Source organism: Rattus rattus, chromosome 18 (genome assembly GCF_011064425.1).
Source record: "Rattus rattus isolate New Zealand chromosome 18, Rrattus_CSIRO_v1, whole genome shotgun sequence".
Taxonomy (NCBI): domain Eukaryota; kingdom Metazoa; phylum Chordata; class Mammalia; order Rodentia; family Muridae; genus Rattus; species Rattus rattus.
This window is the reverse complement of record NC_046171.1, coordinates 28,321,471-28,344,397: the sequence shown is the minus strand read 5'-3', so window position 1 is coordinate 28,344,397 and position 22,927 is coordinate 28,321,471. Positions and strand designations below refer to the sequence as shown.

The 22,927-nt window shown below is 45.4% G+C and overlaps 1 protein-coding gene across 1 annotated transcript; it reads left to right on the top strand.

Moving 5' to 3' along the window:
• Window positions 1-1,243: 1,243 nt before the first annotated feature.
• On the top strand, window positions 1,244-21,331 carry Srgn (serglycin). Its single transcript, XM_032888525.1, has 5 exons — window positions 1,244-1,410; window positions 5,949-6,146; window positions 16,883-17,027; window positions 20,731-20,900; window positions 20,955-21,331. The coding sequence occupies exons 2-5, from the start codon at window positions 6,071-6,073 to the stop codon at window positions 21,101-21,103; spliced, it is 540 nt and encodes a 179-aa protein (XP_032744416.1). The 5' UTR covers window positions 1,244-1,410; window positions 5,949-6,070; the 3' UTR covers window positions 21,104-21,331.
• Window positions 21,332-22,927: the final 1,596 nt, after the last annotated feature.

Genomic DNA, 22,927 nt, shown 5'->3' with positions numbered 1-22,927 from the left:
GAGAATTGCTGCAAGTTCCGGTCTAGCCTGTGCTAAAGAGTAAGCCCTCATTTCAAAAAACAAGGAAAAGAAAGTGGTTGGTTTGTTTTTGTTTTTTTTTTTTTAAGAAAATGAATGGGTTTTTAAATGTTCACACTTCAAAGATGTGCATGAAATAGTGCTGTGGCACCTGTACCAGCATGTGCTCTAACACACACACACACACACACACACACACACACACACACACACACACACACACACACACACACACACACAGTACACACACACACACCACACACACACACACACCACACATACACACACACACACACACACCACACACCACACACCACACACCACACACACACCACACACCACACACACACACACACACACACACACACCACACACACACACACACACACACACACACCACACACACACACCACACACACACACACACACACACCACACACACACACACACACACACACACACACACCACACACACACCACACACACACACACACACACCCCACACACACACACACCACACACACACACACCACACACACACACACACACACACACACACACACACACACACACACACACACACACACACACACACACACACACACATGGGACCAGGGCCTTCATCAACTGTCAGCAGAGACCAAGGTAGTGGCGTGGGGATTATAATGAGTGGAAGGAATATTTGGGGATCCCTGTGGGAGCTGAGAAAGGCTAGCATTGGACAGGAAAGCTGTCAGAAGAGGTTCCTCAGGGTCTGAGCCTTCAGGGAGCCCTGTGAACTCAAGCGGCTTAGCTAATAGTGGCCTCCTTAGCCAAAGTTAGCCACTGAGTGGGAAGAGTACAGGCCGGGGTCCAGACACACTCAGTACGTGTATTCCGGCTGAGCGACTCCATATTTGGGAATATAAAACATGGGCGCACTTAGAAATTCCGCAGACCTGCTCTGCTCGCCCATCCTCACCAGTGCAAAAGGAGAATGAGCTCGCCCTCTCTCTTTAGAGAACCACCCTGTGAGCCAATGCAAACACAGCCCTCCTTGGTCTTCTCTGAAGGTAGGATGTACCTGGGGGACGCCTCGCTTGACTGAGGTCGGGCCCTCCCCGCCCCCCATCTCCCTGTCTGTCTTTTTGAGATGTATTTGAATGTCATTCTTGCAATCCCTTATGAGTTAGTTGAAGTAGGTCTCATTTTCCTGTCTTCAAGTTCTTGGCAAAAGAGTCGAAGTGGAAGGGACCTCACTTTCACCTCCGTGAGTGAATGTGAGTATTTCCGTGGATGTTCCCAAATCGGAGGACACTTCGCTTGTGACACAGCGGGATTGTTTGGTCCCCCCAAATGTTCTTTCTCTGCAGTTATCCTGACCACAGTGATTTCCAGCTCCACTGCCTTGAGGTAAATAATAACAATAGTAGTTACTGTTATTGCTGTCAATCTCAGGTTGACTGGACTCACGCTCTGCCTCTAAGCTGTGCTCACAAGCCCTAAGAACATGTCTTTTACAGGTGTGTTTTAAGGCCTGGTCTCTGGCCTGATTGTTTTAGTCTCATTGAGCTCCAAGAAAAGCTAGCCAAGGCTTGCTCTCTATTAAATTTTATTTATTTATTTATTTACTTTTGAGACAGGGTTTCTCTGTGTAGCCCTGGCTATCCTAGAACTCACTCTGTAGACCAGGTTAGCCTTGAACTCAGAGATCTGCCTGCCTCTGCCTCCCCAGTGCTGGGATTAAAGATGTGTGGCACTGTGCTTAGCTTTTAAAAATATTTTTACTTAGCTTATTTCCTTTATGTGACCCACATGCATGTGTGTGCACCATGTGTGTGCCTGGTGTTTGCAGGAGCTAGAGGTGGGCGTCAGATCCCCTGGAACTGGAGTTACAGACACTTGTGAGCCACTATGTAGGTGCTAGAAATCAAACCCAGGCCCTCAGGAAGAGTAGCCAGTGTTATTAACTGCTGAGCCATCTCTCTAGCCTCTAAAATAGCTTTTTTTTTTAAGTCATTTTTGTGTGTGTGTGTGTGTGTAAACTATCAAAATGATTTGCGGGGAGCTCTCTCTAGATCAGTTTCAAGAACCCACATGTTGGCTGACAGCTCTGTAACTATAGGTCCAAGGATCTGATGACACCTTCTTCTCCTTGGGCACTAGACACACACAGTGCACATACATACAACATACATACATACAAATACATACATATACACACATACACACATACATACATATATGTAGGCACACATTCATACACACAAAAAAATCTTTTAAAAAACCCACTTTTTGGGGTTGGGGATTTAGCTCAGTGGTAGAGCGCTTGCCTAGCAAGCACAAGGCCCTGGGTTCGGTCCCCAGCTCCGAAAAAAAGAAAAAAAACCCCACTTTTCTAGGGTCTCAGGATAGCTCAGTGGTTGAAGCCTGATCCAGCAAGAACAAGGACCAGGGTTTTTGTGCACTCCTTTAATCTCACTTGGGAGACAGAGGCAGGAAGGTCTCTGCTGGTTCAAAGCCAGCCTAGTCTGCTGTGTTGCAAGTTTGAAATTCTACCCTAGCTGCCATCGAAGAGATAGGGAGATTGTCTCCTAGATCTCTGGTGTATGAGTTTCCGAGGAATGAAGCCAGGCTTCCTTGCGTGCTAGACAGACACTCTGTTCTTATCAGCGCTACCGTTACCCCAGTGACCATAGACTTTCAGGTAGCAGCTCACTAAGGGAGTCTGTTCTTTTTTTTTTTTTTTTTTGTGCTTGCAGTGAAGACAAAGGAGGGGGGGAAAGAGGTTAGTGTCTAGCACAAAATAAGGACCAACCAAAGTGTAGTAATTTAATTGGTCAATGCGGTCAGCCCTGGAGATGGAAATGAAAAGGCCGTTGAACTGCTTAGTGTGCTGTGGTTACACATTAGGAGAGAGCACTTCCTCCTTCCGTGACTGGCAACTTTAATACAATGCCAGGTACTTCCGACTTAATTTTGGGTTCTTTGGGGCATACAAGGAAACAGGAGTGAGGCTGGATTGTGAAGTCTGGACAGTGCTGGGCTGTGTTACAGTGCACATGGAGAGCACACGCCTGTAATCCCGGCACTGGAGAAGTTGAGGCAAGAGGACCATGAGTTCAGGGTCATCCTCAGGTACATGGTGAGTTCAAGGCTAGCCTGAGCTATCAGAGAGCCTGCCTCCAAGAAAATAAATGACTGTCTGTGGTGGCCCATGCCTTTACTCCCAGTGCATAGGAGACCAGGGCAAGAGGACCTCTCTGAATCTGCCCAGCCTGGCCCACATAGTAAGTTCCAGACTCATCACTGAGTGGAGACCTTGAACTTGGGTAGGTCGCATATCCCAGAGGAAGCTTAGCCCTCTGGCAATAAAAAGTGATGAAGAGGGACCCAGTGTGCTGGGTGCCATGGGCAGCTTTGAACTGCCAGGGGCAGGGCATGGCTTTAGTAATCTCTGGGGTGGGAAGTAACAAGGGGTTTATCATTCAATTTCTTCTTAAAAGTCTCCAACTGAGACTGCCGGTGATAGCACACACAGGTGGATCTCTGAGTTCGAGGCCAGCCTGATCTACAGAGTGAGTGCCAAGACAGCCAGAGCTATGCAGACAAACCCTGTCTTAAGAACAAAGCAAAATCTCCAACTGCTGACCTTTTCTAAGCAATCACTAACTGATTTTTAATTAGAAAAGATGATTAGGGCTGGAGAGATGGCTCAGCGGTTAAGAGCACTGACTGCTCTTCCAGAGGTCCTGAGTTCAATTCCCAGCAACCACATGGTGGCTCACAACCATCTGTAATGAGATCCGATGCCCCCTTCTGGTGTGTCTGAAGACAGCGACTTACTCATACACTTACATAAGTAAATAAATCTTAAGAAAAAAAAAAAAAAAAGACTTCCCTTTTACACACCAATCTGATTTTCTTCTCATTGTCCATGTATTTCTCGATTATAGTTTAGAGCACCAGAGTCCTAGAACAGGTCTGACCACTCACAGGAGAGTGTGAGAAGAGAAGACTAGAGACTCAGGAGCCCAGGGCACACAACAGGTTCGAGGCCAGCAGGGGATACATGAGACCCTGTCTCAATAAATGTATAAGGGAGTAAATTAAAAATATATATATCCCCATGACTCAGAGTAGCAGAAAAAAAAAAAAAAAAAAAAAAAAACTCCAAGAGAGAAAACCTCCCAATGTTCACTTTCAGGTACAATTCCTGTTTCTTTGGGTTTTATTTCTGTGGCCGGGACAAACTCCCTCGACAAAAAGCAGCTTGGGGAAGAAAGGGCTCGTATTCTAGCTCACGCTTCCAGCGTACTTACAGTGCATCATGGTGAGGAAGTCAAGGCAGTGTGAACTTGAAGCAGCCGGTTGCATCACATCCACAGTTCAAAGCCGAGAGGGACTCTATGCTCATCCAGATCCCAGATCATGCTGCCTACTGTGGGCTGGATCTTCCCACATCAAATCATCAAGACAATCCCCCTCAGGCCGGTCCATGGCCAGCCTGATCTGGGTATCCCTCTCTGAGACTCCCTTCCCACGTGATTGTAGGTTGTGCGAAACTGACTAAACTAGCCATCGTTATTTCTAATTGCCTTGGAGGTGCCGTGGGAAACTTACTGAAGCTGTTAGCATGATCTTTGGTTTTGTTATCAGGGCTTTAATTGAAGCTTATCATGAAAAGGGAGAAAGACAGAGAAGCGAAAAGCCATCAGATACTGATATTCCACGCAGAGCGGATGCTAGGGCTGTGTGCGGTTTGGTTGCTACAGTTGAGGATTCCTAGGCTCTGAGGGGGCTTCTGAGGAGAGTCGTTTTCTCCATCAGGGCTCCTGAGCTATTAGCTTCTAAGGCCGGTCCTTATCAGGAAACCCTAAGGAATCAGCAGGAAGCGCAGAACAAGGGAAGGGAAACTCCTCCCACCCATCAAAGGACGGCCAGGGGGCAGGAATGTAAAATAAAAAGTGGGCGGGAATCTGACCAGCTTAGGAAAAAGTACCCCGCAGTGGGGAGTGGTTGAGTCTTCAGAGCAAAGCTGTCTCGCTACAGATACTGTGTGAACCACCCTTACTGGGAGGCTGGCACGGAGCAGCCATTCCCGAAGCCCTGCGGTCTCCAGGGCCAGGGAACCGCTAGTCCTTTAAGAACAGGAGTACGTGTGTGTCTGTTTTCACGTTCCACAGCCCTCTGAGGGGGGAACCTGCCCTCCTCGGTCCTGATTTTTGCCTTACTCAAGGCCAGTAAAAAAAAAAAAAAAAAGTAAACAAACAAAAACAGGAAAAAAGATGAAAACATACCTGATCTCAGTCCCTTGGGAGAGGCCGACCTAAAGAAGTAGGGGGAGGCTAAGTTTGTTTTTCTATTTATTTTTTATTTTATTTATTTATTTATTTATTTATTTATGTCTAACCTTTTATTTTAAAACCGAAGTCTTCGCTTATTTGTGAGGTACAGGGAAAGCCAGGAATCCAATGAAACTGCTGAAACCAAGCAGACACTGGGTGTTAACCGAGACCACTCATCCTGGGGGCTGAGAACCCGGCCCGGAATGTTCCCTGCTTGCGCCTGACTCCGTGCGCCCAGCTCCGATGTGCTCTGATGTGCGCTGTGGATGAGCCGGTGGTACCCGAGCGAGCTCTTCCCGCACCAGTTCTCAAACTGCCGAGTCCTCCGTTTAGATTGTTACCTGAAGAAAGGGAGAAAAAAATAAAGTGTACGGAACGCTGACTCGGCTTTTTGATGGGAAAAACTTTTTTTTTTTAAACTAACATGCAAACGACAGATGGCAGAACTTTTTGGAAAAAGAAAAAAAAAATAACTACACAACAATCGCTCGGGGCGGGGGGAGTCCGGGGGAGTTTCATCATGGGTATGAACAGTTTCTTTTTTTCTTCGCAACTTTCTTCTTCTTTCTGAGTGTTGATGCGGACCTTTTTCTATTTGTTCAGGAAACTGTGACGTGTGTTCTTGGGCAGGGTCTGAGGTTTTGGAACCTCTTTCTAAAAGGGACAGAGAGAGCACCCTGCTGCATTTGCTAATCAAGAGGCTGCGTGGGGCTGAGCTGGTCAGGATGCGGCAGGTTCCTGTGGGCACCAGGCTTGTCCTGGCTCTCGCCTTCGTCCTGGTTTGGGGATCTTCAGTTCAAGGTAAGAGACCCAGGATCTTTACCGTCTATTCTCTGCTATGAAGGCATCAGCATCTGCGCAAGTGATTGTCTTCATTTGAAGGGGCAGGATGTCCTCCTGTGGGAGAGGAGGTGAAGGATTTGAGGTGCCTGAACTTCCTCGTGTGAGTTCACTTGAGTTTGGTCTTAAAAAAAGAACAAAACAAAAACAAAAAAAACAAAAACAAAAAACAACTTTAAGGCAAGTGGCAGCCCTAAAACCTGTCAGAATGACTGAAAGGTGTTCTTATTTTTGGATAAAGATGTGTGCTTTATTCATTTAAAGCATTCAAGAAATAAATGGGAAGTTACCCAACTGATCTACGGAGATGGTGGTATCATGGAATTTTCTAGAATAGCATCCTGTCTCTGAGTTGTCTTTTGACATAGGCTCTCATGTACGGTAAGATGGTCTTCAATTTGCTGTACAGCTGAAAAGGACCTGGAATTTCTCACCCTTTTGGTTCCATCTCCCAAGTGCTGGGATAACAGGTGTATGTCTCCATGCTGGGCTCCACCTTAGAGTGGATTCTGATGGCATTGCTATTTTAACAGTGAGAGAGGCTTTTTTTAAATTGGGTTAAATTTAGCTATTTTAACTTTCTTCTTAAGCCCGGTTCTTACCAAACATTCAATTTTGGCTAGGCATGGCTGATGCTAACTCCAAAACAATCAAATTTTAAAGACGGCCCAAGGAATGTTAGCATTTGTGCTCTCTCTCGTTCAGAAACAGCCCACTTGAAAACCTCTCCGTAAATCTGACCGTCTTTTACAACTGTTCAGTCATGCTGAATGGACCTAAAGCTTTTCCTAAGAAGATGGAACGTTTGTAAAACAAACAACCAACAACAAAAAAAGTACACTTTCTTCTCCTTGATATTTAAGAAACTGTATCTAGATGAGGCCTGATAAGTAAGTGACAGAGTTTATGGCTAAAAAAACATAAAGTTCCCTCAAATGGTGAGGGAAATGTTGAGTCACAGTGGCATACATGTCCTGGGGTTTTCTTCGAAGTGACTCCTAGCTATGGTGTTCTTACTTCCGGCTGAAATGAAATCTCACAGGTTACCTCAGAAATTCCTTACATGCTGGAAGTTCATGTTTTTAGCAGGTTATGTTAACGCTGGAGGAAAACAGGAAGTGACCTTGCTAAGGCTCTCTTCTATTTATGTAGCTTTGTGATAGCATCGAGTACACCCAGGGCCTCATGCATGCCCAGGTCTCTACCACTCAGATAGAGCCCCACTTCTCCCTTTGACTCAGAGTTCAAGTTTACTTGGATCTTTCAGGGGAAAACCTTTGGCTTGAAGTAATGAGTCCCCAGGAACCATGTGCTCTGACAAGATAGACAACCGTGAATTTTGCATTTGTGACACCCAGGGTGACCAGTTGGCTCTGGGTGTATCTCTACCAGAGATGTGTATGTAAGCCTTTCAGTTGCAAAAGTTCCCAGAAACGTCAATTACACTGAAAACAAAACTTTGTATATTTCATCATGAGCAAGAAATTAGGAAGGAGTCAGGCTGGGTGGCTTATGAGGCACTCAAGAAGCAGAAGCAAGAAGAACTTTGAATTTAAGGCCAGCAGAGTCTACACAGTTCCAGGACAGTCAGTGCTACACAAGGAGACCCTATCTCAAAAACAAACAAAAACCAAAGAGCCTGGGGAGGGGAAGGGAGGAGAGGGTGTGGACAAGGCTGTCTGTTATATCATGGTTGATTTAGCTTTCATTTTGGAAACGGAAGCAAAGAAAGACAATGAATGAACCAAAAACCTAGGGTGTTTCCAAGGGACTCTTGGCTCAACGCCCCACGCTCATCTCTGAACATGAACGTGGGTGCTTGGCCATGAGTTAGTGGTATAAGCCACTACAGCAATGACACTATGTGTCCTGCTGTGCCATGCCAGGTGAGATTCGATAGCACTTCCTCTGTCAAATCACTTAGCCCAGGCTAGCCTTGAACTCTTCTTTTAAAAAAATAATTATTTATATATGAGTGTTCTGTGTGCATCAATGGTGCAATGCAGAAGAGGACTTTAGATCCCATTACAGATGGTTGTGAGCCACCATGTGGTTGCTGGGAATTGAACTCAGGACCTCTGGAAGAGCAGTCAGTGCTCTTAACCACTGAGCCATCTCTCCAGCTCCTTGAATTCACTATTAGCCGAGGACGACCTTGAACTTCTGATTCTCCTTCCTAAGTGCTAGAATTACGCACGGGTGCTCCCATGCCCACTTGTTGGGGTGCTGAGAACCAAACCCAGGTTTTGGTGCATGCTACACCAGTTTACCAACTCAACCCCATCCCCAGCTCTCTCCCAGTCTTTACAAAGATGTCAAGGACCAGCCTGGCTGTAGCTTTCTTGTTTGAGAGGTCAGATGCACCAGGACTTTAGCCTGTGATCTTAGGTTATCGGATTTGTTGGCTTAGATTGCCGCAACAAACACCGTAGACCAGGTAGCTTAAACAACGGAAATTTAGCCGGGTGATGCTGGCACACACACACCTTTAGTCACCTCTGCACTCAGGAGGCAGAGGCAAGAGGATCTCTGAGTTCGAGACCAGCCTAGGCTACAGAGCGGGTTCCAGGAAAAACAAGGCTGCACGCAAAGAAACCCTATCTTGAAAAACAAAACAAACAAACAAAAAGTAACAGGAATTTAGTTTCCTCACGCACACAGTACCAGAGTTTAAAACCAATCCGCGATGCCAGCCCCACAAGTGTTGGCCATGTTGGCTTCATTCTGACACCTTTCTCTTTAGTTCATATATGGTGTCTTCACACAGCGTCCCCCCTTCCCACACCCTATTATCCTCTCCTTTGAAGGACACCAGCCATGTTGGACAAAGGCCACCCTAATGGTCTCGTCTTCAGTGACCATGTTTCCAATGTGATCACATTGGAGGTACTTGTAGGTTAGGAGTTCACATGAAAAAAAAATCTTCCTTATGTATAAATAATTCCCATAACATAATACTTATTTCTACAAATCCAGCTAAAACCACGGTGTGAAATGGTATCGAGTACATGGAAACTTGTATGTGGGTGATAACAGTGATGGCTAATCTATTTAATAGAGGCTCCAGGGAACTGTCAAGGAGGCCCGCAACTCCTACATTCTATTACCTTTTCATTTATCTTTTTTAATGCCCATAAAACACTTGAGAGGTGGAGGCTCCGAAGGTAAGAGGATCGGAAGTTAACGGCCAACCCCAGCCAAATAGTAAGCCCTGGGCTATCTGAGGCCCTGCCTCAAACAAAGCAACACCCTCACAAAGAGACAAGATGAAAAATGCATGAGCAGGTGTGGTCAAGAGGCTGAGGCTAGCCCCACACACTCACAGGAACAATACAAGGGGCTGAGGCTAGCCCCACACACTCACAGGAACAATACCAGGTCCACGCGTGAGCACAGCTGTTGGTGAAGTGATTTTGTAATCACTGCCCAATAACAGTCATCACTCTGGCCCTGAGGAGGAATTATGACGAGAACTGACTGGAACTGACAACCACTGTCTCACAGGCTCCTTACATCAGCCCCTTGCTAAATATGGGTGAGGTTTGCCCAAGGCCTGTTAGAGTAAGCTAATACGTCATTCAGTTTCCTGGTCAGAAGTTTCTAGACTCCTCGAGGATCAGACAAGTTCTTTAATTTATTATTATTATTATTATTATTATTATTATTATTATTATTATTATTATTATTACGTGCAAGAGAATTTTGCCTGTATATGTGTCTGTGCATGAGGTGTATGTCTGATGCCCAGGGAGGCCAGAAGAGAGTGTCTGAGCCCTAAGAACTGGAGTTACAGATGGTTGAGAGCTGCCAAGTAGGTGCTGGGAACTGAACCCAGGTCCTCTGCAAGAGCAGCCAGTGCTCTTAACCACAGATCCCTGTGGGTTTTTTTTCCATTGCAGCCTTTGCTATGTTTCCTGTAGAGTTGAGAGCAAACTGAAAGCAAACTTGGAGCTTTTTATAGTTCTGCCAAACTGCGCCACAGAGGGGAAGCTTGCCCATCTTGCGCCATTGATAGGCCTACAGGAAGTAGCTCCAATAGAGATAATAGCAGTTGCCTGAACGTTAACACTTTCTTGAAAATACTTCTTTATTTTATGTATGTGAGTACACTGTAGCCGTCTTCAGACACACCGGAAGAGGGCATGGGATCCCATTACAGATGGTTGTGAGCCACCATGTGGTTACTGGGATTTGAACTCAGGACCTCTGGCAGAGCAGTCAGTGTTCCTAACCACTGAGCCATCTCTCCATCCCCCCTTTTTTATGAATTGGAAGAGCCTCTCCCGCTTTCTCTCTCCCCACACCCCCCCCATCTCTCTCTTTTGTTTTTTTGCTCTTCTCTTTCTGCTTAAGTTTTTCTGGCAAGAGTGCCAGGGAGGCCAGAAGAATAGGACACTAGTAAATTTCAATGTGGTGGGAGGTTCGGAGGGCAGATTGTGGAGAGAGAAGGCCTGTTTGAGAGAGCTGCTCTGCTTGTTTCCCCAGGAGGCAGGGCTGGTGCAGAGAATATGGGGTGGGGGCGGGGGGCTTCCTCGTTAGACTCTGCTACGTCATTAGTCCACAGACCCGACAGCTGTGAATGGGACCTTTGAGAGAGACAGTGTTTCTGTCCATATGTGAGGGAGATTATCAAATACATGGTGTTAATACCAGCACTCCAGAGGCTGAGGCAGGATATTCTTGGGTTGGGCTCACTCCCTATTAGGGAGACTCTGTAAAGAAAAATGGGGGCTGGAGAGATGGATTCTTCAAAGGTCATGAGTTCAATTCCCAGCAACCACATGTTCATCTATAAAGGACCAGCCTCTTCTGGTGTATCTGAAGGACAGCTACAGGTACTCAATATATAAATTAAAAAAAAAAAAAAAAAAAAAAGAATAAAATGGGGCTGGAGAATGGCTCAGTGGTTAAGAGCCCCGACTGCTCTTCCAGAGGTCCTGAGTTCAATTCCCAGCAACCACATGGTGGCTCACAGCCATCTGTAATGGGATCCGATGCCCTCTTCTGGTGTGTCTGAAGACAGCTACAGGGTACTTATATATAGTAAATGAATACATCTTTAAAAAAAAAAAAAAGATTTAAAAAAAAATGGCGGGGGTTGGGGACTTAGCTCAGTGGTAGCGCTTGTCTAAGCAAGCGCTAAGGCCTGAGTTCAGTCCCCAGCTCGAAAAAAAAAAAAAAAAAAGAATAAAAAAAATGGCCAGGTGTGGTGGCACATACCTTTAGTCTCAGCATTGGGGTGGTGGTGGTGGCAGAGGCAAGTGGATCTTTGTGATTTTTGAGACCAGCCTGGCCTACATAGTGACTTCCAGGCTAGCCAAAGAGATGGGGAGAAAATGAGGAAGAGAGAGGGGGAGAGAGAGGGAGAGAGAGAGGGAGAGAGGAGAGAGAGAAATTGGGTGGGAAGAGAGAAGATGATCAAAATATGGCATATGAAAAAGAGTTAATAAAAAAAATTTTTTTTTTTCGGAGCTGGGGACCGAACCCAGGGCCTTGCGCTCGCTAGGCAAGCGCTCTACCGCTGAGCTAAACCCCCAACCCCTAAAAAAATTTTTTTTTTAATGGCTGGCAAGGCAGCCCAGTGACCACCAGTCTGATGATCTGATTTTGATCCCTGGGACATGGACACACACACACACACACACACACACACACACACACACACACACCAGTATAAAAACAAAACAAATAGTGGTGATCATTCGAGATTGGTAGTGTTTCAAGCAAGATAAAGTCCAGATACTCTGACAGCTTCCAGAGCCAGAACTCCATCGCCTCCCAGCCTTCCCACGCCCAAGAACAGCTACGTCAGGAATCCGTTATCTGTAACTGTGTTCTGTATTTTAATGTATCTCCAATTTCACTAATGTAAGAACTGGGTGGATTTTAGGATGGGACAACTCCTTTTAAATGCTTTCTTTTTTATTTTATTATTGCTGTCTTATGCTCATAAGAGAGCATAAGTCATGAGCATGTGTTGCATTTGGGCAAACAGGCACATACACAGGGAGGCCATAGGACAACTTCAGTGACATCTCCAGGAACACTGTCCATCTCCTTTGAGACAACTCTTTCATTTGCCTGGGGCTCACCAATTGGGTTAGACTTACTAGCCAGAGAGGTTCCCCATTTCCACCATTGTTGGGATTAAAAGTGGATACAACCAGACCTCCCATCTGTAGGTTCATGGATAAAAGTCAAGTGTTTGTGCGTGTAAAACAAGCCCTTTAGTAACCGAGTCCTGCCCTTTTGTTTGTTTGTGTGTTTCTTGAGACAGAACCACAGCATGTATCCCTGGATAACTTTGAACTTTCTTTATAGACTGGCCTGGCCTTGAACCTGTGGCCACTCTATATCTTTCTGCTCTTCTCTTTTATTTTTTTTTTCTCTTTTTTCTTTCTTTTTTTTTCCGGAGCTGTGGACTGAACCCAGGGCCTTGCGCTTGCTAGGCAAGCGCTCTACCACTGAGCTAAATCCCCAACCCTCTGCTCTTCTCAAGTGTTAGGACCACAGGCATTTGCAAGCAGCCTTTGATTTGGCTTTGATTTCTTATTATTTTTATTTTTATTTTTTTTTCTTTTTTGTTTCTTTGAGACAGGGTTTCTCTGCATAGCCCTGGCTGTTCAGGAACTCACTTTATAGACCAGGCTGGCCTCAAACTCAAAGCTCAACCTGCCTCTAACTCCCAAGTGCAGGGATTAGCCATGACCTCCCAGCTGATTTCTTATTGTTAGACAGGGCCTCAGGGAGCTCATGATGACCTTGAGCTGAACATTAGTTGGGGATGACTTTGAACTCTTGCTCTGTTTCCAGTCCATGACACCATATCTGTCTTGTGCAGAGTTGGGGGAGGAGCTCAGGGCTTGGTGCGTGGAAGGCAAGAACTCGGCCGCCAACTAGGCTGCCTCCCCCTGCCTTTTATTAGTTATGAAGCAATTCTATTACGATTCAGTTACTAAGCTAGACAGTTCACTCTCCAGCTGACACGGCTGGGTTTTGAGTATGGACACAAATTGTGTAACCATCGGCATTGGCTTTGTGAACAACTTTCCCATCTCCTAAATATGTTGAGTTCTGGGGGAATCTATTCTGTTTCAGAAATATATTTGCTAATCGGCCAGAGCTGCAGTTTTCCTTTCGTTTTCACTGGTGGGAAGACTCGGTCATTGACTGGGGTGCCCCCTTGTTTCGGGGTCGGAGGATGCTGCTCTTCGGTAGAGCCCTTGCAGAGGATGCCTGAGGCGCTGGCTTTGATCTTGGTCCTGAAGGGGAAATAAAAACATCCAGTTAGCTCTTCAGTAGAACTTTCCATCCAAGTTCACATTTTCTCAGGGCATCGGCCACTTGCAGAGGGCAGTGCCTTTTCCTGTCCAGTAGCCAGCAGCGGGCACTTTTGAGTGAGCTGACAGCTCAGGGCTTTAACAGCAACACTTGAGAGGTGGAGGCAGACAGATTTCTGTCAGGGCTCCACACAGAAACCTTGTCTTGAGAAACCAAAGGAAAAACAAAAACAACAAACAACAAACAAGAAACCCCCAGATATACGGAGTCTAGATTGACATGTGAGTTCAAACTATGCACAGTTGGACGAGTTGGTTTAAAACGGTGTAAAGAGTATCACTCGTAAGTTTAATATTGATTACATGTGACATGCTGATGTTTTAATATGCTCAAGCACAATGTACTTAATATTTTTACATTTTTTTAACTTAAAAAAATATGGCTGCTAAAGAAAAAAGAAAAAGAAGTGAAAAGGAAACACGATACTGTAGCAGCATTCAACCTAGACTGAGTTAGACTAAGATTTTTATCGGCTGGAGTTGCTCTTGACAGCGGAGGTGGGAACATGTCGCCCTCTGCTGGACAACAGGCTGCTCTACACCCCCACCCAATACAATAGACTAGATGCCTGGGGGAGGGGAGGGGGGTATCAAGAGGTGGGTGAAAAAACGGTCAAATGCATTGACCATGGGCAGCATGCAAAGTCTTGTGTTGATTGGCTTTCATCCCACTTGAATGAAGAGCTCATTGCCATAGCGTCCGTTATTCACCGTAACCTTGAGAACTAGAGCGGTCCTAAGAGGTGACCCAGTCTCCCTCCAAGGGGTTTACTCTCAGCAAAGGATCGGTGTTGTCCTCATCAGGGAGACCAGCATTGGAGATCTGTGACCACGGTGCTGGGAACCTAGCTTTTTCTTTTTTTAACATGATTTCGGGGTTGGAGATTTAGCTCAGTGGTAGAGCGCTTGCCTAGCAAGCGCAAGGCCCTGGGTTCGGTCCCCAGCTCCGAAAAATGAAAGAAAAAAGAAAAAAACAAAAACATGATTTCATTTTTAAAGATTTATTTATTTATTATATACACTGTCGCTGTCTTCAGACACACCAGAAGAGGGCATCAGTTCTCATTACAGATGGTTGTGAGCCACCATGTGGTTGCTGGGATTTGAACTCAGGACCTCTGGAAGAGCAGCCAGTGCTCTTAACCGCTGAGCCCAATACGTTCCTTTTTTATTCTTTTGTTTGTTTAATTTCTAGTGGGAGCTGGGTGGTGGTGAGGTAAGCATTTAATCCCGGTACTCAGCAGGCAGAGGCAGGCAGAACTGTGAGTTCAAAGCCAGCCTGGTCTACAGAGCAAGTTCCAGGAGAGCCAAGGCTACACAGAGAAACCCTGTCTCAAACAAACAAACAAAATCAGTGGGGGGGAAAGATGCTAAGCTTGGAGGTCTGAGAAACCTCTGTGGTAGAAGCAAGAACCAACTCCCACAAAATTTTTTCTGACCTTGTGTGCTTTAGGCCACACATTCTCCCATCCCCCCCAAACCAACCAGTAAAATGTAGGTTTAAAAATGTTTTAAGTTGTTGTAGGGTTCTAAAGCACCAGCTGCGGGTGCTGTATTGTTTTGGGTCATCTCGATGTAGCCACCATTTGCCCGTGCTCTAATTTACCACCTTGTGTGTGAACTCTCTACCAGAGTCTTCCACACTGTCTCATGCTAGTCCCGACAATCCTTGAATTTCGGACCTTCCTACCTCAGCCTTCCGAGTAGCTTGGATTGCAGGCCTATGCCACCAGGCCTGGTTTCCTCAACCTGCTGAGTGCCTCCACCTGGGTTCATCTCAAGCAGAGCATGGTGGGGGGGGGTGGGAAGGTGGCATGTACTTGGGAAAGAGAGGAGGAGGCTTTCTTCCCCATTCAAGGTTAACCTGGGCTATATAGCAAAACTCCATCTCATAAGAGCAACAAGAAAAGTGTGAGATGGGGTTGGGGATTTGGCTCAGTGGTAGAGCGCTTGCCTAGCAAGCGCAAGGGCCTGAGTTGGTCCCCAGCTGGGAAAAAAAAAAAAAAAAAGTGTGGGATCTGAGTCGTCTCTATGAAAAGAAGGCGGATTTGGGATCTGGTACAGATTTCAGTCCTGACTCCTGTCCCGAGCCTCTGTTTAACATTGGGATAAGGAACTTGACATTGGTTCTGGGCATGTGATACCAGCCTTGTCAATGCTGAGGTAGGAGGACTAAGAATTCCAAGATGGTGGTGGCCCAGGTCTTTAATCCCAGCACTCAGGAGGCAGTCGGATCTCTGAGTTCAAGGTCAGCCTGGTCTACAGAGTGAGTTCCAGGGCAGTTTCCAGGAGCTACACAGTGAGAGCCTGTCTCAAAACAGAAAATGAAAAAAAAAATTAAGATCTAGGAGGGCCTAGAATATGGCACAAGTCTTGTACAAAAGAAGTTAATATTGCTAAATGGTACTACAGCGCCTGGCACTATTTTAAGGCCTTCATATGAACCCTTTTTAAGTTTTTTCTTTTTCTGTTCTTATTTAATTTTCCTGACAAACTTAGGATAACACTGGACTTCAGTTTACAGTGCAAGTTCAGAGGTCAAGGTTCTAGGACTGGCCAGAGGCAGAGCTGAGCCTCCTCTCTCAGATGCTCACTCCCAAAGTTACTATGTTTAAACATTTTCCTTTTTTTGTAAAAAAAGATTTAATTATTTTTTTTCTTTCTTTCCTCTCTCTCTCTCTCTCTCTCTCTCTCACTCTCTCTCTCTCTCTCTCTCTCTCTCAATATTTATATGAATACACTGTAGCTGTTTACACACACACCAGAAGAGGGCATGGATCCCATTACAGATGGTTGTGAGCCACCCACGTGGTTGCTGGGATTTGAACTCAGGACCTCTGGAAGAGCAGTCAATGCTCTTAACCACTGAGCCACCAGCCTGATGCTTTCCTTTTTTATTCTTTTGTTTGTTTAATTTCTAATGTCTGGGTGTGTACCTTATTTGGTGTGGTGTGTGTGTGTGTGTGTGCGCGCGTGTGCGAGAGAGAGAGAGAATATGCATCCCTTCGTGTGTGCACACGCCTGTGTGTGTACATGTATGTGTATGTATGCCTAAGTCAGAGGACACTTTGTGGGACGACTTGTTAGTTCTCCCCTCCCATCACGTGGATCCTGGAGACTGAACTCAGATCTTCGAGCTCAGCAGCAAACACCGTCACCCACGGAGCCACCTCGCTGGCCCTATTGTGCTCTTGAGCCAGTTGCTATTGTGAATGACAGAGTCCTTCAGCGGCATTGTTGAACATAAAACCTGCAACCTTCTGCCAAATTTAGGATCCATTTAGTTACCTCATTGGAGACAGCGTAACCAATTCTAACCAGATACTTACCACCCGCGTGGGTTCCTTTTTCGGTCAGGTTATCCTGCTCGGAGAGCCAGGTACCAGTGGGTCCGCTGCAAACCAGATGGCATTTTTGCAAACTGCATTGAGGAGAAAGGACCACGGTTCGACCTAATAGCAGAGGAATCCAACGTTGGCCCTCCGATGACCGATCCTGTTTTGTAAGTGGACTTTCTTCCATCTCACAGGAGCGCCTGAGTGTTTCGTTTCAGGTTCTTGATGCGGTAATTCCGTTTTCTGCTTCACAGAGAGCAATGTGTCTGAAGCCTGAGATGTGCCAATGTGCACGGGCTCATCTGTGCTTTTATAAGGGTTTCTTGTGGGTGGCAGCACTAAACATTAGGAACTATTTTCCCCAACCTATGTTGGAAAGGCTTGAATATAATTTTATTTAGGCAAATAAAGTGTTGATATATTAAAATTGAGTTGAGTTAGATTTTTTTTTTTTGAGAAAAGATTTTTACTAGGCTCCCTTGGCTAGCCTAGAACTTGCTATGTAGACCAGGCTGGACTTGAACTCAGAAAGATCAACCTAGCTCTGCCTCTGAGTGCTGGGATTAAAGATGTGTGCTACCACAGCACCATAGCTGGTTTTTGTTGTTGTTGTTTTGGGTTTTTTTTTGTTTTTTTATTTGTTTTTTTTTTGTGTGTGCTTAATTGGAACACATTTATTAAATACTGAAATTAAGTTTGGCTTTGCCTCATCTTTTCTATTTTTCATTACTGTATAATTGTTAGTTTTACTTTGTAAACGACTTGCCACTCAATATGTTCTGGAAAAGCAATGTGCCTTAGTTAGGGTTTCCGGTGCAGAGTACAGGCACCGTGACCAAGAACATTCATTCCATCATCATCAAGGTGGGAACATGGCAGAATCCAGGCAGACATGGGGGTGGAGGAGCCGAGAGTTCTATATCTTATCAGAAGGCTGCTGGAAGCCTGACCTCCTCAGGCAGCTAGCTCAAAGCCCATCCCCACAGTGACACACCTCCTCCAACAAGGCCACACCTCCTAATAGTGCCACTCCCTGGACCAAGCATATTCAAACCACCACACAATGATACACAAATACTTTTAGGACCCAAAGTCACCTAGGCCTGGTGACACACCACTCTAAATGGATAAACCACAGCGGTTGTGAGTTCAGGTCCAGGCTGGGCTACATATCTTGTCTCAAGTCATCTTCTACGACCTAGAAGAGGCATACTTTGGTTTTTCACTTGGGCACGTGTATTCACGTGCATGAACACACCTCACTGTATGTGTGGAAGTTGGGGGACAGCTTACGGGAGTGAGTTGTTGTCCGGGGAATTGAACTTAGGTCGTCAGACTTGGCAGCAGGCACATTTCTCTGATGAGCCATCTTGCTGGCTACTGTGAGAAGATGCCCGTTGGTCATCTCTTGTTGCTCTCTCTTGTTGACTTCACGTCTCTATTCCACCATGTTCAGACAGTTTCCTTGTGCTAAATATTCAGAGTTTTCCCGTACCCTGTACCCACCACCTTGTCTCAGACTTCCGTTCTGCAGGCGCCCCCTCTGGATCCCCCATCTTTCATCACTATGCAGACATATTCGAGCTTCCTGACACTGAATAGACTTCCTCCCTCGACTTTACCTCTATAGTTGTTTCTCCACTCTGTTCTTTATTGAATTAGATTGATTTTTTTTTCTTTTTTTTGGTTTGAGACAGAGTCTCATCTCATTTTCCTGTGTGTCCTGGAACTTGCTAAGTAGACCAGGCTGGCCAGAACTCATAGATATCTGCCTCTCTGTACCTCTTAAATGCTGGGATTAAAGGCCACCATACTTGTCACACCAACACTTCATAGAAGGGATACTTATGCTTGCTTTGACTCCACCTCTCACCCCCCTGCCCCCACCTCCCACCCCCACCCCCACCCCTGCCCATCAACACACACAGTTGGATCTCTGCTCCTGCCCTCAATCCTGAGCGCCTGGTGGTTGACACCTCTATTGATTGCATCTCTACTTTTAGAGTCTCTTGACCTCTTCACCTGCCTTTCAAAATGACTGACCCACTGCTTCCTTTGAAACAGTTCCTTCTGTGGCTCCTACCATCCATCTACCTGACCCAGGTTGTTTCCGTAGCTGCTTTCCCTTTTGATCATTTTTGTTTGTTTGTTTTTAATTTTATTTACATTGCCGTTCTGCATCCGTGTATGTCTGTGTGGGAGGGTCAGAGCCCCTGGAACTGGAGTGAGACAATTGTAAACTGCCGTGTGTGGGCTGGGATTTGAACCTGGGTTCTTCGGAAAGACATTCAGGACTCTTAACCACTGAGCCATCTCTCCAGCCCCCACTTTTGCTCAGTCCTGGCTCTGCTTTGGGCCTCATGTTTCCTCAAGGTGACCTCATACCGTTCAATCCCATCTGCATGTCAATAACTGACAAGTCTGAAGCCAGCTCTCTGCTCTGACTGGGCTGAGGCAGCCTCCTGACCCACTTGATGACTTTGGTTTTCTGTCTCTGCACTACCCACTGTTTTCCTAATTGATTGTTTTTCCAGTATGTTATTAGCTTCTTGAGCATGGACCTCACCTTTCTGACTCTGTTGGAGCTCAGGCAATGATGACAGGGCTCAACAATTATATTAATTGACAATATGCACGACTGGCTATAACTCTGAACAGTTTTACAGACTTATGGTTTGTGATTTTCTTGGAGAGAATGACTCACAGGCTACAACATTCAACCCTCTTATCCCCTGTGTTTTTGAGACAGGGTATTGATCTGTAGACCAGGTTAGCCAGAAATTTATGGTCACCCCTTGCCTCTGTCTCCCACATGGTGAGATGTCACCATTCCAAGCTTCACTGGATTAGCCAGGGATGGGGTAGCCTGCACCATTTCCCTGCTCTGGTTTTTGTGTGCTCATTAGAATGAGTTAACTGTGTCTAACCAACTAACACACCTAACTCAGCTCCCCCCGCCCCCTGCTCCTCCTAACACCCCCCGCAGCTTCACCTTTTGGCTCCTGACTACAGATTCAAGTTTTATATCTTGGGAGAGGAAATTTAATGTCTCTAGTCTGCTAAGGTTAATAACCTTTTCCAGGGGTGGTGGTGCACACCTTTAATCCTAGCACTTGGGAGGCAGAGGGGCAGAGGGGCAGAGGGGCAGAGGCAGGAGGATCTCTGTGAGTTGGAGACCAGCCTGGTCTACAGATCGAGTTTCAGGACAGCCAGGGCTAAACAGAGAAACCCTTGAAGAAAACAACAACAACAACAACAACCAACAAAACAAAAACCCAACAAAACCAAACAAAAAATGAACACTGTTCACATGGGCGTGCCTTGGGTCAGTGTGGCGTCAGCGAGTATGGGGAGTGGAAACGGAAGCAAACTTGGTTTGTTGCCTTTCAGTTTTTATTTTATGTGCTTCCCTGCATGTCTGTGCTTGCACCACATGCATGCCTGGAGCTGGAAGAGGCCAGAAGGTGTCAGAGTTTCTGAAACTGGAGTTACAGATGGTCGTGAGCCTCCGTGTGGACGCTGAGACCCAAACCCAGCTCCTTTGTAAGAGTAGCCATGCTCTGAACCCCCGAGGTGTCTCTTCAGCACTGCCTCTTTGTTTTGAAGCGTTGGAGTGGATCTTAACTCTTTGAACTTGAACAAATGGGTGCCTGAATTTATTTCCATGTTGTCCCCTACTTCCCCTGCCCACCCCCTGCCATTTTTTTTTCTGGAGAAAGGGCTCGGGTAGCCCTTGCTAGCTGCAATTCACTATGGATCGAAGGATGACTCTAAGTTCTTACCTTGCTACCTACCTAGCTTATTTCTTTATGTTAAAATATTGAAATTACATTATAAGTAGAACTTTACATTTTTTTCTTTGTATTTCAGGATGAGAGGATTCCCGAATGATTTCTTCCCCATTTCTGATGACTATTCTGGGTCAGGCTCGGGCTCCGGCTCGGGCTCCGGCTCGGGCTCCGGCTCCGGCTCCGGCTCCGGCTCTGGCTCCGGTTCAGGCTCTGGCTCCGGTTCCGGCTCCGGCTCCGGCTCCGGCTCCGGTTCTGGTTCCGGTTCCGGCTCGGGCTCCGGCTCCGGCTCTGGCTCTGGCTCAGGCTCTGGCTCAGGAAGCGGCTCCCTAGCTGACATGGAATGGGAATACCAGCCAACAGATGAAAACAATATTGTCTATTTCAACTATAGGCCTTTTGATAGGATGCTCACCGAGGAAAACCAAGAACAACCAGGAGATTTTATTATATGAAAGTAACCGTCTGTTTGTCCACCTCCACACGAAACAATGTGTTCAGTATACTTTGTGTACCACGTTTAAATGAGCAGTCTCAGGATAAAGTTTTACAGAAAATTTAAAATGCTTGGAAAAGACTCTTGAATCCTGTTACCCCTTTCCTCATTAATTGATAAGGAATTATGCTTTAATGCTGTTATCTATCTTATTGTTCTGGAAAATATCCGCAGCTATATGTGTATTGAATCAACATTATGAAATTAACCTATAATCCCATTATTACACATAACTTTAAAAGCCATACTGGTTTCGAAAACTTTATTTTGATAGCAAGTTGATGAACAATACTTCATACCTAAAGTGTTCCCATTGTGAATTAAAGATATATTCCTATGTGATTAAAAAGAAAATAAAATGAAACACAGTGGCCTCCTACTATGGCTATGTGATGTGGTTTACATGGTGAGGGGTATATATTCTGTTATAGCCATTGGATATGACGGGGAAGACCGAATGTTGTTTATCTAAAAATATTGTGGGTTGTAAAGTTAGAAACATTAACACTTCAAATAACATAGAGTTGTGGTCTCAATGCCTCATAATTTTGCCTTTTCTTAGATGCTTGTTTAGGTTCAAACGTTACTCCATTAAAGCAAACATAACCAAAGGGGGGAGCTGTCTGGGATTTCTTGTTCTAGTCCAGGGAATAATTCCTTTCAAATATATTAATATACAACAATTTTATAAGAATATAATATTGATATAGGTGATGTATAATATATAATATAAATAATATAAAATTATATATAATTGATAATATGCAATATGAATTAACACAATATAAAATGTGTATGTGTATATATGTGTATATATATATATATGTATGTATGTGATATTGTAGGCTGGAGAGATGGCTCAGTGGTTAAGAACACTGGCTGCTTTTTGCAAAGAACCCAGGTTTACTTCCCAGAATTCACATGGCGGCTCACAACAGGAGCTCTGATGTCCCTTTCTGGCTTCTATGGGCAGCAGACATACTCATGGTGCACATATATACATATAGGCAAAGACACATACACACAATAATACATTAAAATATCTTTGTAAAAAGCAAATAAAAAATACTTTCCAAACAAAGTCAGTAGCCATCCATGATTCTGTGCCCTTAATGGGCAGAATACATAGCGTAAGACTGGAGGAGCAGAAATAGACTTATTTGCATCATCTGTAACTTAAGGAATTTGTATTTTCCTTTTCTGAAGCTGTTTTTTTCATATTTACATGTTATCGCAGTTAACTTTGTCAATTACACAAAGCCTAGGGTCATCTGAGAAGAAAGTCTCTTCCGAGAAATTGCCCCAGATCAGATTGGCGTGTGGGAGATTGTCTTGCTTGTTCACTGATATAGGATGTCCTAGCCCACTGTGGGCGGCACCATTACTAGGAAGGTGGCCTAGGGCTATGAGAGAGCTGGCCCACAGAGAGAGAGCCAGCAGTCAGCAATCCTTCACGGTTTCTACTTCAGACTCCTGCCATTAGTTCCAGCCCTGACTTCGCTCAAAGACGGAGAGTGCCCTGGAATGGTAGCTACTTCCTTTTCTCCTCAGAGTTGCTTCGGTCAGAATATTTTATTACAGCAACAGAAAGAAGTCTAGAACAGATGTTATGGCTCCCTGGGGAACTATTTCCACCGGGGTCCATTGTGAGAGTTCCACTGAACTTTAGGCATGGCATTTTAAGCCATCTGTGCCAAGGGAGGGGAACCAAAACTAGGACTCACCTTGGGAGTAATGGAGCTAATCACTAGATGGGGCTGCTGCACAGCCGAGAAAAAGACAT